General features: G+C 45.0%; 1 protein-coding gene across 1 annotated transcript in view; it reads right to left on the bottom strand.

Moving 5' to 3' along the window:
- The window catches only part of LOC129696380 (ATP-binding cassette sub-family F member 2-like), a 56392-nt gene that overhangs the window by 15009 nt on the left and 25435 nt on the right, over positions 1-15948 (bottom strand). Inside the window, exons 7-11 of the mRNA XM_055634238.1 lie at positions 15302-15404; positions 11844-11939; positions 9251-9370; positions 6217-6306; positions 1778-1888 (exon numbers count right to left, since the gene is read on the bottom strand). Coding sequence (XP_055490213.1) covers positions 1778-1888; positions 6217-6306; positions 9251-9370; positions 11844-11939; positions 15302-15404 — 520 coding nt within the window. The remainder of the gene's footprint in view (positions 1-1777; positions 1889-6216; positions 6307-9250; positions 9371-11843; positions 11940-15301; positions 15405-15948) is intronic.

Raw genomic sequence — 15948 nt, 5'->3', positions numbered from 1 at the left:
TAAGACACAAACCTAAGTGATCTTTAACAGTGGGGTTTAGGGCCAAGTGGAATCATACAGATTAAATGAATGTGTGAAGTTGTGGTTAATGTTCAAAATTCGAGAACTGCACAGTCTTTTACCCAGGGTAGGGTAATCAAGAACCCTTTAATGCGAGTATGAAAATATTTAACAGGAATCTGAGAGGCAGCGAGCTGCCAGAAGAGGTAGTTGAGAGGAGGTAGTTGAGACAGGTACAATAACATTTAAAAGACACTTGGATAGGTACATGGATAGCAAAGGTTCAGTGGGATCAAATGTGGGCAAATGGGACAAGTTAAGATGAGGCATCTTGGTCAGCATGGGCAAGTTGAGACAAAGGGCCCATTTCCACGTTGTACAAATCTATGATAGGTATTTTCTATGGAACACAGGATCATGAGAGTGCATGGATAAAGTAAATGTTCACAGCCTTTTTCCCCCAGGGTATAGGATTCTAAAACTAGAGAGCATAGGCTTTTCTGCCACAGAAGGCAGTGGAGGCCAATTCACTGGATGTTTTTAATAGAGAGATAGATTTAGCTCTTCGTGCTAACAAAAGCAAGGGATATGGGTGAAAAAAAGCAGGAACGGGGTACTGTTTGGATGATCAGCCATGATCATATTGAATGGCGGTGCTGGCGCAAGGGCCGAATGGCCTACCCCTGCACATATTTCTATGTGAAGTTGAGAGGGGAGAGATTTAAGAAGGACCACATGGGTGACTTTTTTCACTCATAGTGTAGTCCATACCTGGAATCAGCTGCAAGAGGAAGCTACAGAAGTTAGATGCAATTACGACTTTAAAGAGACATTTAGACAGATACATGGGTAGGAAGGGTTTAGATGGCTATGGGTCAAATAGGACTAGTCCAGTATGCCAGTATGGGCAGCATGGCCAAGGGTGCGTAGCTCTATGATTCTGTGGTCATACACTTTGCAGAAAAAGACAAAGGACAGAAAATTTTAAATGAGAGATTGATAGATGTTGGGATTCGGAGACTAGAGTGTCTTTGGACATGCATCAGTGAAAGTTTAAACAACAATTCAACAGGCACAGGCATTGGGCAGCACAGCGGCAGTTACTGCCTTACAGCACCAGGAACCCAGACTACGAGTGCTGTCTATACGTAGTTTGTACATTCTCCGTGAGCACATGTGTTTTCTCAGGGTGTTCCAATATCTCCCCACACTCCAAAGACATACAGGTTAATGGCTTTGGTAAAATTATAATTTGTCCCTAGTGTGTCGAATGGTGCTAGTGCACAGGGTGATCGCTGGTTGGCAGGGATTCGTTGGGCGCAGGGTCTGTTTGTGCGCTGTATTTCTAAACTAAAGGCACTTAAAAACAACAGAATCGGAGAACAAGAAGAGATAAGCCTTGCTCTAATTATAGAGCCTGAATATTGAGTAAAGGTCCTGTCTCCTGATGCAAGAAATGATACACATACTGGCAACAGAGCACTGTGAAGCTTTAAGGTGGGGTTCTGGGATGGGAATTTCTGCTATGGAGCACCTTATTAGACCAGGATTGTACTTGGTCTTGTGATGAAGGGGGAGATTTTATTGAGACATACAAATTTCTAAGGCATTCGATAAGTTAAATATTTGTTGATATTTCCCCAACATAGAACAAGTGTTACCGAATCAACATAAAGAGCTTGGTTGTTTGGATGCAGATGAGAAATTTCTTCAGCCAGATAGTACGGGTCTCAGAACTTCAGTCCCTAGGTACGCCACGACCCCGAGTCATACTTACATCACCTGCCAGCAGCTTAAGTAGAGTAGACTTCCCGGCTCCGTTGGGCCCAACAAGGGCTACCCGGGTATCTAAGTCTATACCAAACTCCAGGTTCATGTAGATCAAGGGCTGAAAGAGAATTAAACACCAATCAGCACCGATTTGTGCCAACATCAAACTTCCACCCAGTTCTTGTCGATCCTGAATCTGTCCTAATCTCAGTGATAATTCCACCACACTTTTGTTGGTGGAATTCCCACACTATCCACTGCAAGCAGTTATTGCCACCAGATGCTGGAGTTCACTCCCTAGTGTACTGGATATGCATTCTGGACAAGGCATTCCTCTGGTACAAGGATCTGCTCAGAATACTAATAGAAATGGTGTTGAGACTTCACCAAAACACAAGTGCCCAAAGCCATTAGTAGCTTGCCAGAAGAGTCAGTCAGACAGCATGGAAACAGGCCCATGTCAACTTTGATGTCTATCTAAGATACTCCCATTTTCATCTTGAACTACGCTGTGATGTTCTCCATCAAAAATACAACTGCCCTTCCTCTATTCACCGCCGGTATCTCATCAAGGCACCTGCACCTGCCTCATATTATCCCCCCCATAGATTCAAGAGAGATTATTGTCATATGTCCCTGATAGGACAATGAAATTCTTTCTTTGCTTCAGCACAACATAACATAGTAGGCATTGACGACAAAACAGATCAGTGTGTCCATATACCATTATATAAATATATACACACATGAATAAATAAACTGATAAAGTGCTAATAACAGATAGTGGGCTATTAATGTTCAGAGTTTTGTCCGAGCCAAGTTTAATAGTCTGATGACTATGGGGAAGTAGCTATTCCTGAACCTGGTCGTTGTAGTCTTCAGGCTCCTGTACCTTCTACCTGAATGCCAGGATGGTGTGGGTCCTTGATGATGCTGCCAGCCTTTTTGAGGCAGCGACTGCGATAGTTCCCCTTGATGGAAGGGAGGTCAGAGCCGATGATGGACTGGGCAGTGTTTACTACTTTTTGTAGTCTTTTCCTCTCCAGGGCGCTCAAGTTGCCGAACCAAGCCATGATGCAACCGGTCAGCATGCTCTCTACCGTGCACCTGTAGAAGTTAGAGAGAGTACTCCTTGACAATCCGACTCTTCGTAATCTGCTCAGGAAGTAGAGGTGCTGATGTGCTTTCTTAATAATTGCATCAGTGTTCTCAGACCAGGAAAGATCTTCAGTTGTGCAATTTGAAGCTCTGGACCCTTTCAACCATCGACCCATTGATATAAATGGGACTTTGGGTCCCCATCCTACCCCACAAGTCCACAATCAGTTCCTTGGTTTTGCTGGTGTTGAGGGCCAGGTTATTGCGCTGGCACCATATGGACAGTTGCTCGATCTCTCTTCTATACTCTGACTCATCCCCATCAGTGATACGTCCCACAACAGTGGTGCCGTCAGCGAACTTGATGTTGGAGTTCGAACTATGACCGACTACGCAGTCATGGGTATAGAGTGAGTACAGCAGGGGGCTGAGCATGCAGCCTTGAGGTCTCCTGTGCTGATTGTTATCGAGTCGGACACATTTCCACCAATACGAATAGACTGTGGTCTGTGAATGACGAAGTCGAGGATCCAATTGCAGAGCGATGCGCAGAGACCCAGTTCTGCGAGTTTGGTAACCAGCTTGGAGGGGATGATTGTATTAAATGCCGAGCTGTAATCAATGAATAACAGCCTGACATATGAGTTTTTGTTGTCCAAGTGGTCCAGAGCGGAGTGGAGGGCCAGCGAGATCGCATCCAACGTTGATCTGTTGTGGCGGTAAGCGAACTGCAGTGGGTCCACGTTTTTGTCGAGGTAGGAGTTGATTTGCGCCATGATCAACCTCTCAAAGCACTTCATCACCGCAGGCGTTAGTGCCACTGGTCGATAGTCATTGAGGCACGTCACCTTACTCTTCTTGGCCACTGGTATAATTGATGCCCTTTTAAAGCAGGTGGGAACCTCAGACCTCAGAAGTGAGAAGTTGAAAATGTCCGTAAAAACTCCAGCCAGTTGGTCCGCACAGGTTTTTAGAACACGACCGGGTATACCATCAGGTCCAGGTGCTTTTCAAGGGTTCACCCCTCTGAAGGATTTCCTGACGTCGGCCTCTGTGACTGAGGTTGAAATATCATCACCACGAATGGGGGCTCGGGAAGGCACATCAGTGTTCTCCCCATCAAAGCGTACGTAATACTCATTGAGCTAATCAGGGAGTGATGTTTCACCGACATTTGAGCTGCCTACTGGTTTCGCCTTGTAGGAGGTGATTGCATTCAGGCCCTGCCACAGCTGCCGAACATCTGTCTCATCCTCCAGTTTGGAGCAGAAGATCGTATCTGGACTTCTTGTAGACCACTGTATCATCAGACATGAATGCCCGACGTCTGGTCTTCAGAAGAGTGCGGATCTCAAAGTTTATCCAAGGTTTCTGATTGGGAAACACTTGGAAGGTTTTTGTGGGGATGCAGTCCTCCACACATTTCTTAATGAAGTCTGTAACAACTGTGGCGTATTCGTTCAATTCCATTGCCGAGTCCTTGAACATTGCCCAGTCTACAGACTCTAAACAGTCCTGGAGTTGTTCCTCTGCCCCATTAATTGCTGCCTGTAGGCAGGAAGAAGCAGCACCGTGGTATGGTCAGATTTACTGAAGTGAGGGCGAGGGATAGAGTGATAGGCATTCTTGATGGTGGTGTAGCAGTGGTCGAGGGTGTTAGGTCCTCTGGTGCAGCAGGAGACATGTTGGTGGAAGTTAGGGAGTGATTTCTTTAGGTTTGCCTTATTGAAGTCCCCAGCAATGGTGGTAAATGCCTCGGGGTAAGACGTCTGGTGTTTGTTGACCACGGCGTGCAGCTCCTCCAGTGCCAGACGGACGTCAGCCTGGGGTGGGATGTAGACCGCGGTCAGGATGATGGAGGTGAATTCCCTCGGAAGGTAGAAGGGACGGCACTTCACCGCCAGATGTTCGAGGTGTGGAGAGCAGGAGTTGGACAGGACTGCCACATCTGAGCACCACGCAGAGTTGATCATGAGGCAGACGCCCCCTGCTCTCCCTTTCCCAGATGCCAGTGTACGGTCCATACGGTGGATGGAGAACCCTTCAGGCTGGACTGCTGAGTCTGGGGAGCTGGGGGTGAGCCATGTCACTGTGAAACAGAACACAGAGCATTCCCTCAGCTCCCTTTGATAAAGCAGCCAAACCCCTTAAGTCCTCCACTTTATTTTCAAGGGACTGTACACTGGCCAGTAGGATAGTAGGGAGAGGGGGCCGAAGTCCCCTGTGCTTCATTCTGACCTGAAATCCTGTCCGTCGGCCACGTTTCCGGACACAATGGAGGCTTCCACCTTTGCTTCCAGGTAGTATGCTTACTGTACCTGCTGTTTCTGCGAACCTGCGCTGGAACGGGGACTCCTTTACAGACAGCAGCTCCAGCTCCGTAACGAACGGGGGTTCCCTCAAAGTCGGTAGATCCAGCTCTGTTGTTCCTGGAGGATCCAGCCGGTCGGCTCTGGAGGTCATCCCGGGGTTTCCAGGTACAGTACCTGCGTTCCTCCGTCGAGTCGGATGATTTCCAGCCAGCGTGGGAAAGTTTAAAGTCCGGGGCTCCCGCAGCCGTGGGAGATCGCGAAATTGCAAGAGCCTTGAGGTGCTCAAGCAGCTTGTCTGAAACGGCACCGATTTCTGCCGTTTTCCTGATCCAGGCAAGTTGTTGGAAGTTGTATTTGAGCCTTTTGTATTCTGGTGCTCCGCAAAAGTCGCCGCAGGCAGGCGCCATCTTTGGTACAGGGCCATGTCAGGATCTCGGTCCAATGTGTCGGAAGGAATTGCACATGCTGATTTATACCCAAGATAGACACAACGTGCTGGAGTAACTCAGTGGGTCAGGCAGCATCTCTGGAGAAAAAGTATGGGTGACGTTTTGGGTCGAGACCCCTCGTCACCATTTCAGAGGTACTGCGCGACCCGCTGAGTTTCTTCAGCATTTGGTGTCTATTCCCAGTCCCATGTATTCATCCAGGACCAGGTGTTCGTATTGAAACAAATGCAATTTAATCCAACGGTCTTTCCTCATTGCCAGCTGTGCTCCTGCCCATCTTATCCACTGAACATGCTGTTGTTGACTTCTGTATCAACCTTCAGCCGCTTACTAATGCTATGTATCCCATTCCCCCTGCCCATCAAGTTAAATCCTTCCTAGCGGGGACTAACAATGACAACCTGGCAGTTGATGCAGTAGAACAGAATCTACCATGTTCCACATGCCCACTTGCAGAAACAGACTCTTTCATAAACTATCGCAGTGTAGTCAGTTAGAATTACCCAAAACATAAACGGTGAATTAAGCAATGAGCTGTGAGAAACATCACACTTGCATCATGCTCACAAGGTCACCCATATACTTACCCCATCGTTGGTGTACTTGAAGCTCACATTCTGCACCATAATAACAGGAGGTGGAATCTTCCCACACGAGGGGAAACAGAAAGTCAAGGTCTGCGGGATGATAACAACAGAATTACAACCATAGAAACTGGAAACAAAAACTCTTGCCACATTCTTTCTGGCCCTGATCAAAAAAGGTGAGGGACAACATTTGCAAAAAAAGTTTGTCCAAGCATCGGCTCCTTGCCTGTATTCACCTAATACTTGGTAGACACAAAATGCTGGAATAACTCAGCGGTACAGTCAGCATCTCTGGAGAGAAGGAATGGGTGACCTTTTGGGTCAAGACCCTTTTTCAGACTGAAATTTCAGTTTTGGGTCGAGACCCTTCTTCACCATTTCAGAGATACTGCGTGACCCGCTGAGTTACTCCAGCATTTTGTGCCTATTCCCAGTCCCATGCACAGAAACTTCAGTCTGAAGAAGGGTCTCGACCCGAAACGTCACCCATTCCTTCTCTCCAGAGATGCTGGCTGTCCCCGCTGAGTTACTCCAGCATTTTGTGTCTACCTTCGATTTAATCTGCAGTTCTTTCCTGCACATTTTCACCTAATACTTGCCAGGCTTAGTCCTGCTCCTCCTCTCTTCCAGCTTTCTTCCCCCCTAATCAGTCTGAAGAAGGATCCTGACCCAAAACTTCACTTCTCCCGCAGATGATGCCTGACCTGCTGAGTTGCTCCAGCACTGTCTTTTTTTTTTAGTAAACCAGCTTCTGAAGTTCCTGGTTTCTATACCTTCAGTATTTTTCCCACTCTGCTAACATGGCAGGGGCAGAGCCACTACAATCATTCAATGCACAAAATGGTGCACTGGAGGGTTTGAAGAATGCAACTGACAGTCTTGCTCATGCTTCAGTTGCAACACACTGCCTTCCATTGAAATATAAATAAACATTCACGAGGACACAGTAACCTTGGTATGTGGCTGTTTTAACTTGTTCCAAATCAGCCAGTCAAAAATTGACCCAACAGTTTTGGAGGCCATTTTGACTGTACAAGTACTTCTCATCTGCATAAGATTATGAGGGAAATAGTTGGGGTGAATGCAGTCTTTTATCCAGAGTAGTCTTTTATCCAGAGAATTAACAACCAGAGGACATAGGTTTAGGGTGAGACTCAGAGAGTGGTGAGTATATGGAACGAGCTGCCATAGGTAGTTGAGGCAGGTACTATAACAACATTTAAAAAGGTCCATGGACGGGTACATGGATAGGAAATGTTTACAGGCATATATGGACCATTACACAGTCAGGTGGGATTACTGTAAATGGAGTACATTGGTCAGCATGGACACGTCGGGCCGAAAGGCCCGTTCTGTGCTGTATAACTGCACTTCGAAGTACAGCCAAGCATTGCTGGAATCTCAAACCTCAGCCTATATCCTGGGTCAGTAAGCAGGTGTTTAAGATGCAGCAGTGACAGCACATACAAAATATTTATAGGGTTCAACAGGGTGGATGCAGGGATGACATTTCATGCCTACTCTTGAACTAGAACAGTTTTCAAATAAGGGGTGGCTTATAGGACAAAGTGACAAATTTTCTTCCAAGGGTTGGGAACATTTGAATGTTCCACCAGTGAACGAAGGAGGCTCAGCGTGCATTTAACATAAAGATTGATAGATTTCTGGATTACAGAAGAATAAAGGAATATGAGGCTAAGGCAGGAGAATAGGTAGAAAAATCACCATGACTTAGAGTGCATGTCGAAAGGGCTGAATGGCATACTCCTACTTCTTTCTGACATTTGTGGGACAAAAGTTAAACAAAGCTGGTTGCCAGAATGTATTGATTCATTATGGTCATGTGTACCAAGATACAGTGAAAGATTTTGCCTGCTAACCAGTCAAATAATATTATACAAGTACAAAAGCCCAGGGCTTTTCCCATTCATTGTGAAGGTCCTGCCCTGGTTTGACTTCCCAAAATACAACAGTTCACACTTATCTGCATTAAACTCCATTAACCATTCCTCAGCCCACTTACCCAGCTGATCAAGATCTCATGGTAATTTACGATAACTATCTTCACTGTCTACAATACTACCTATTTTAATGTCATCTGTAAATTTACTAACTATGCCTCATACATTCTCATCCCATTTGTTGAGATAGATGACAAATAGCAATGGGCCCAGCACCAATCCCAGAGGCACACCACTAGTTGGGGCCTCCTGTCTGAAAAGTTTCCAACCTCACCATCTGCATTTTACCATCAAGCCAATAATATATCCAATTAATAGCTCTTTCCGGACCACTTTGTTCTACATCTCATGCATGGCCTGGTCTTAACTTTGGCTAAAGAACTGCATTTGCGGAAAGATGATTGACGGCCAACATCTTTTTCAGAGTCACATGAATAATAATGCACAAAATTACAAAGATTCACAGCACCTGTACCTCCCGGAAACAAATTTCCCATAACTTGTGAATATATATTCCAGCCAGACAGAACAGTGAATAAAATTATGCAAGGTAGGATTCATTAGTGTAAATAACTTAAAGAAATTACACAATTGAGCAGAAACCCTCCTCTCTGGGACCTGCAAGCATTGCCATCCTTTTATTTTCTCGAAATATTTTAACATTGATGCAATCAAAACTGGGGCTGGTTTTCTTGAGAATTTGAGTTTACAGAACTATGACGGATCCACTTGCCTATAAACCTGTTACATAACTTGTGAGTTATGAACCTCTTCCATGAGATCACTGAAACCAATTCCCACACTCAGTTCTACCAGAGATCACTGACACTTCATGTGACTCATCCCTGAGAATTAAATTCCTGTGCAGTCACGTTGTTCGTACATGTCTGACACACCTGGCGGGCGCAAGAATTTACTCAGCAAGTTTCATGCTGACTGAAACAAAACAAACTCCAATTATCTCAATGAATTCTGGAAGGTGGAACTTAATATTACAGGTGACCCATGTAACTTGATACTAAAAATACGTCAGAAGCCACGAGGCTTGGAGTCTCTGCACAAGCTGCACGGACCTTGTCACTGACTACTTTCTCAGTCAGCCCGGACGCCATCATCTTCTGTAGGGTTTTCTCTTTGCTCTGGGCCTGCCTTGCCAGCTTGGCACTGCCATGTCCAAATCGTGCAATGTAGTTCTGGAGGAAAACAAAAGTCAAAATGAAACCAACAGGTTAACCGGTAATAGCCCATCCAGACTTCATCTGGCTACTTTGAGAGTTGTAGATAGTTAAATGTTTTCCCCCAGGGTGAAAATTTCAAGTAATAACGGCCGTAGCTTTAGGGGGGGGGGGGAGAGAGAGAGAGGAAAAAAGAAATAGGGGAGGAGGAGTGTAAAAATGCGGTAGATACGTTTCTGATGGTTAAGCACCTCATGCCATGTCAGGTTGCTGATGCATATACTTTAATTTTAGGTGTTTGAAAGTAAGGCAGAACAGGAAAAGATATTTAGGCTGTTCAGGTAATTAAGTGCGATTTAGGACACAGCCTGGAAGCCTGGGTAATACGCCATCTGAATTAGCAATTGAAGCAGAGTTCACAGATTGAAGGCAAGAGGTAAAGAAATGCAGAGCTGGGTAATTACATAGAATGAAGTCAAGTTCAACTTGGGCATTGTTTGGGAGATACCAGACGTAACCATGACATATGATGAAAGAATGGGTTGACTGGGTTTGTATTCACTGGAATTTAGACGGATGAGAGGGTATCTTATAGAAACATAAAATTCTTAAAGGATTGGATAGGCTAGATGCAGGAAAATTTTTGCCAATGTTGGGGGAATCCAGAACCAGGGGTCACAGTTTAAGAATAAGGGGTAGGCCATTTAGGACTGAGATGAGGAAAAACATCTTTACCCAGAGAGTTGTGAATCTGTGGAATTCTGTCACAGAAGGCAGTGGAGGCTAATTCACTGGATGTTTTCAAGAAAGTTAAATTTAGCCCTTATGGCTAAAGGAATGAAGGGATATGGGGAAAAATCAGGAACCAGTTGCTGATTTTAGATAATCGGGCATGATCATATTGAATGGCGGTGCTGGCTCGAAGGGCCAAATGGCCTACTCCTGTACCTATTTTTCTGTCTCTATGTAGAACATGGAATAGTACACCACAGGAACAGGCCCTTCGGTCCATGCAGTCCATTCCAACCATCAAAACTAATCCCATCTGCTGGCACATTATCCAAATCCATCCATTCCCCGTCTGTTCAGTAGGGAGCTAGTCAAAAGATCTACTGGTCCATGCAAATAATATTCACTGCCCTGCGCTCCAACACCTCCTCAAAAGATTCAATGTTTGTAAGACGTGACAAGGCTACATAACAATTCTCCCCCCGCAGCCGTTCCAGGTGCGACAGAGGTTCACCTGTATCTCCTCCAACCTCATCTACTGCATCCGCTGCTCTAGATGTCAGCTGATCTACATCGGTGAAACTAAGCGGAGGTTGGGCAATCGTTTCGCCGAACACCTCAGCTCGGTCCACAAGAACCTACCTGACCTCCCGGTGGCTCAGCACTTCAACTCCCCCTCCCATTTCCCATCCGACCTCTCTGTCCTGGGTCTCCTCCATGGCCGGAGTGAGCAACACCGTAAATTGGAGGAACAGCACCTCATATTCCGCTTGGGGAGTCTGCATCCTGCAGGCATGAACATTGAATTCTCCCAATTTTGTTAGCCCTTGCCGTCTCCTCCCCTTTCTCAGCTCTCGGGCTGTCTCCTCCCATCCCTCAGGCTCCTCCTTCTCCTTTTTCCTTCCTTCTCCCTGCCACCCCCTATCAGTCTGAAGAAGGGTTTCGGCCCGAAACGTTGCCTATTTCCTTCACTCCATAGATGCTGCTGCACCCGCTGAGTTTCTCCAGCTTTTTTGTGTACATAACAATTCCATGTTTTCCCAAATGCAAGCAAATCGCACCCCTAAGAATCTCCTATAATTTTCTACCACAAACCCAGGCATTATCTGGCTGCAATTTCCTGGTTTGTCTCCACTGCCCATCTTAAATAGAGGAACACCACTGGCTATTCGAGTGCATTTGGAGAATACAAAATTGTATGCTGAGACTTAGCAATTCTCTCTTGCCTCTCTCAATAACCTGGGATAATCACCAACTGTAGAGCAGTTCTGACCTACTATCTCCATCACTGGAGACCCTCAGGCTATCTTTAATTGCATTTTGTATTGCACTAAAAGCTATTCTATTTATCCTGTATCAGTGCACTGTGGACAGCTTAACTTCAATCAAGCATCATTTTTTTTCCTCTGCTGGATAGCAGGCAACAAAAGTTTTTCACTGTACATTGGTACACATCACAATAAACTAAATTAGAGTATACACGATTACAATTAAGCCGTGCATCGGAGGACCACTGTAGCTACAGTAACATCACCACCTGCAACATGGGAGGACCATGGCAGCACAGGAGGACCACAACTATATCAGGCCCTGGGACATTATCCACTCTACCGTCCTCGACCCCCAAACAACCTCCTCCTTGACATCAAGGTGTCCCAGAATATTAGCATACTCCTCGCTGATATCACCATTCCCCATGTCCTGCTACTCAAGTTGAGGAATTACTGGACACTCCCACCTCTCCTGCCCGATACCTACTCACCTTCATGTGAGTGATTTGATCTTGTTCCCAATTAAATCGTTTCATCTGGTTTTCTTCCAGTTCCAGCCTGGTCTTCACATACTGGTCATAGTTACCCTGAAACAAAGGTACACACACAGTGACTTAAGCATTTTCAAGCTTGACCTCAACTGCAACATTTCAGGGATACGGCTCACCACCGCTGTCATCTGTGGCTATGTGGAGAGCATTCTTGACTCAATCTGAAAATCAAGGGCTGCACACCATAGAGTCACTGTCATACAGCACAGAAACACGTGTGTAGCACGGAAAAAGGCCTTTTGGCCCACTTTGTTTATGTTGCCAACAATGTTGGCATATGGAGCTAGTCCCACTTGCTTGCAATTGGCCAATATCCCCCTATACCTTTCTTTTCTATATACCTATCCCAATAGTGGTAATTGTATCAGCTTCTATAGCAAGGGTTCCCAACCTGGGGTAAATTTAGCCTACCCAGGGGGTAAATTTGTTGATTCTGGATTTATACATTTTTTTTTTCCATTGACTGACTGTGTTTAGTTCTGGTATACCGGTTTCTGTTCATCATTAGTTGTTCATAAATAAGTGAAATAACGTTGTTATGTGCTATGTGTTGCCTCTCTCGCTTCCTCTGGCTGCTCATACCAGATACGGACGACCCTCTTTGTGGAAAAAGTTGCCATTGAGGTCACCCCTAAATCTCTCCACTGATTATGTTTGAATGCATGTAGCATAAGGAACACAGTGGATGAGCATGTAGCACAGTTGGGAATTGGCAAGTATGATGTTGTAGGCATTAAGGAGACGTGGCTGCAAGAGGATCGGTGCTGGGAGCTGAACATTCACAGTTATATGTCCTATCGGAAAGACAGAAAGGTGGGCAGAGGGAGTGGGATGCTGTTGGTTAGGAATGAAATTCAGTCCTTAGCAAGGGATGACAAACCATTAGAAGATGTACAGTGCCCTCCATAATGTTTGGGACAGACCCATCATTTATTTATTTGCCTCTGTACTCCACATTTTGAGATTTGTAATAGAAAAAAAAATCACATGTGGTTAAAGTGCACATTGTCAGATTTTAATAAAGGCCATTTTTATACATTTTGGTTTTTTCTATTATAAATTTCAAATTGTGGAGTAAAGGCAAATAAATAAATTATGGGTCTTCATCCGAAACATTATGGAGGGCACTGTAGAGTCATTGTGGATAGAGCTGAGAAATTATAAAGGGTAAAATTACTCCAATGGGAGATTTTTACAGGCCCCAAACAGTAGCCAGGATAAAGGATACAAGTTACGTCAGGAGATAAAATTGGCCTGTAAAAAAGGCAATGCTACGGTGATCATGGGAGATTTCAATATGCAGGTAGACTGGGAAAATCAGGTTGGTACTGGACCCCAAGAAAGGAAATTTGTTGAGTGCCTCCGAGATGGATTCTTAGAGCAGCTTGTAGTGGAGTCTACCAGGGAAAAGGCAATTCTGGATTTAGTGTTATGTCAAGAACCAGATTTGATAATTGAACTCAAGGTAAAGGAACCATTAAGAGGTAGTGACCACAACATAAGTTTTTTGGAACTTAAGATAAGTCTGAAGAAGGATCTCGACCCGAAGCGTCTTCCATTCCTTCTCTCCAGAGATGCTGCCTGTTCCGATGAGTTACTCCAGCATTTTGTGTCTACCTTCGATTTAAACCAGCATTTGCAGTTCTTTCCTACACAAGTTTTAATCTGCAATTTGAGAGGAAGAAGGTGAAAAAGGATGTGTCGGTATTGCAGCTGAGCAAAGGGGACTACAGAGGCATGAGGGAGGAGCTGGCCAAAGTTGACTGGAAAGGGACCCCAGCAGGAGTGATGTTTGGACAGCAATGGCAGGAATTTTCGGGAATAACCCGGAAGATGCAGGATCTTTTCATTGCAAAGAGGAAGAAAGATTCTAGGGGGAGAAGGAGGAGACCATGGCTGTCAATGGAAGTCAAGGACAGTATAAAACGAAATGAGAAGGCATATAACATAGCAAAGGTCAGTTGTAAGCCAGAGGATTGGGAAGCTTTTAAAGAACGGAAGGCAACTAAAAAGGCAATACGAGGAGAAAAGATGAAATACAAAGGCAAGCTAGCCAATAATATAAAAGAGCAAGTTTCTTCAGTTACATAAAGAGTAAAAAACAGGTAAGAGTGGAAGTTGGTCTGCTGGAGAATGATGCAGGTGAAGTGACAATGGGGAATAAAGAAATGGCAGAGGAGTTGAATATTTATTTGCATCAGGCTTCACAGTGGAAGACACCGGCAACATGCCTGAAATTCAAGAGAATCAGGGGACGGAGTTAGTGGAGTGGCTATTACTAGGGAGATGGTGTTTGGGAAGCTGAAAGTGGATAGGTCACCTGGACCAGAGGGACTGCACCTTAGGGTTCTGAAAGAGGTGGCTTTAGAGATTGTGGAGGCATTGAGAGTGACAGGAGGGGGTCCCAAATGATTGGAAAATTGCCAATAGTGTCCCACTGCACAAGAAGGGAGCAAAGCAGAATAGTGAGAACTATAGGCCGGTTAGTCTGACTTCAGTGGTTGGTAAGATTTTAGAGTTCATTATAAAGGATGAAGGTTATGGAGTACTTAAAAGTTCACAATAAAATAGGCCAAAGTCAGCATGGCTTTGTGAAGGGGTGGTCTTGCTTGACAAATTTGCTGGAATGCTTTGAAGTAGTAACTAGCAGGACAGACAACGGAGTGTCAGTAGATGTTGTTTACTTAGATTTTCAGAAAGTCTTTGATAAGGTGCCACACGCGAGGCTGCTTAGGAAGATGAGAGCCCACGGTATCAAAGGGCAGATACTAGCATGGATAGCAGGTTGGCTGGATGGCAGAAGCCAAAGTGGCAATAAAGGAGCTTTTTATGGTCAGCTGCCAGTGACTAGCGGAGTTCCACAGGGGTGGGTGATGGGGCCACTACTCTTCACGTTGTATATGATTTGGACGAGGGGATTGAAGGCTTTGTGGCCTAGTTTATGGATGATATGAAAATAAGTGGAAGGGCAGTAGTGCAGAGAAAGCAGGCTCTGCAGAAGGACTTAGACAGGTTGGGAGATTGGGCAAAGTGGCAGATCGAATATAGTGTAGCAAAGTGTGGAGTCATGCATTTTGGTAGTATGCATAAAGGCATAGACTATTTTCTATATGGGGAGAGAATGCAGAAATCGGAGGTACAAAGGGGCTTGGGAGTGCTGATGTAGGATTCCCACAAAGTTAATCTGCCCCAAGTCAAATCGGTAGTAAAGAAAGTAAACTCAATGTTTGAATTGAATGCCGTAGTAAACTCGATGGGCCAAATGGCCTAATTCTACTCCTATCACTTATAACCTTATTGGACATTCTCAGAGTGAATTAATGCCAAATTTGGAACCAATTTAGTGCGAGCTTCCCCAATTGAGGTACCTCAATTAAACGTTGTCCTTAAAGATTTACCGTGTAATACTTGAGCTTTCGGTTATGCAGATGAATGATATTGTTGCAAACTCCATTCAGAAAATCCTGAGAATGAGATATCAGCACGAGAATCCTGGAAAACCTGAAGACAAAAACAGGCCAACAAAATTTCAGTGGATCCTTCCGCGTTAATAGTTTTCCAGAATGCTCCCAAATGCGGAGCATTCACACCCACCCACCAGGCTTCCCCATAAATTTGACCACAAGGACATAAGGAACGAGTTGGCCACTCAGTTCCTCAAGCCTCCCGTCGTGCAACACAACCATAGCTGTTCTGCCCCAGGGTTCAACTCATCCTCTGTACCAGTTTCCCACACCTCCATTCCTCTCACCATTCAAAATGTGAGGTACCACCAATGAGCTAGCCTCGAAAAATCTTCCAATTGAGTTGATCCTACACTCTATGCATCTGCTTTCTTTGCAGGACATCAGGACATTGCTATTTTGTCTGCCTCGAGTCCCATTAGTTGTTCTCATGCCATGCCCCACATAATCGGGATTGTTACAAGTTCTAATAGCATTGCAAATTAGTTTAGTTTAGAAATATAATGTGGAAACAGGCTCTTTGGCCCATTGACTTCACACCGACCATCAATCACCCATTGACACTAGTTCTGTTATCCCAC

The sequence above is a fragment of the Leucoraja erinacea genome, chromosome 4 (assembly GCF_028641065.1).
Source record: "Leucoraja erinacea ecotype New England chromosome 4, Leri_hhj_1, whole genome shotgun sequence".
Lineage (NCBI taxonomy): Eukaryota > Metazoa > Chordata > Chondrichthyes > Rajiformes > Rajidae > Leucoraja > Leucoraja erinaceus.
Note: the sequence above shows the minus strand (reverse complement) of the source record. Positions and strands in the feature narration are given on the sequence as shown.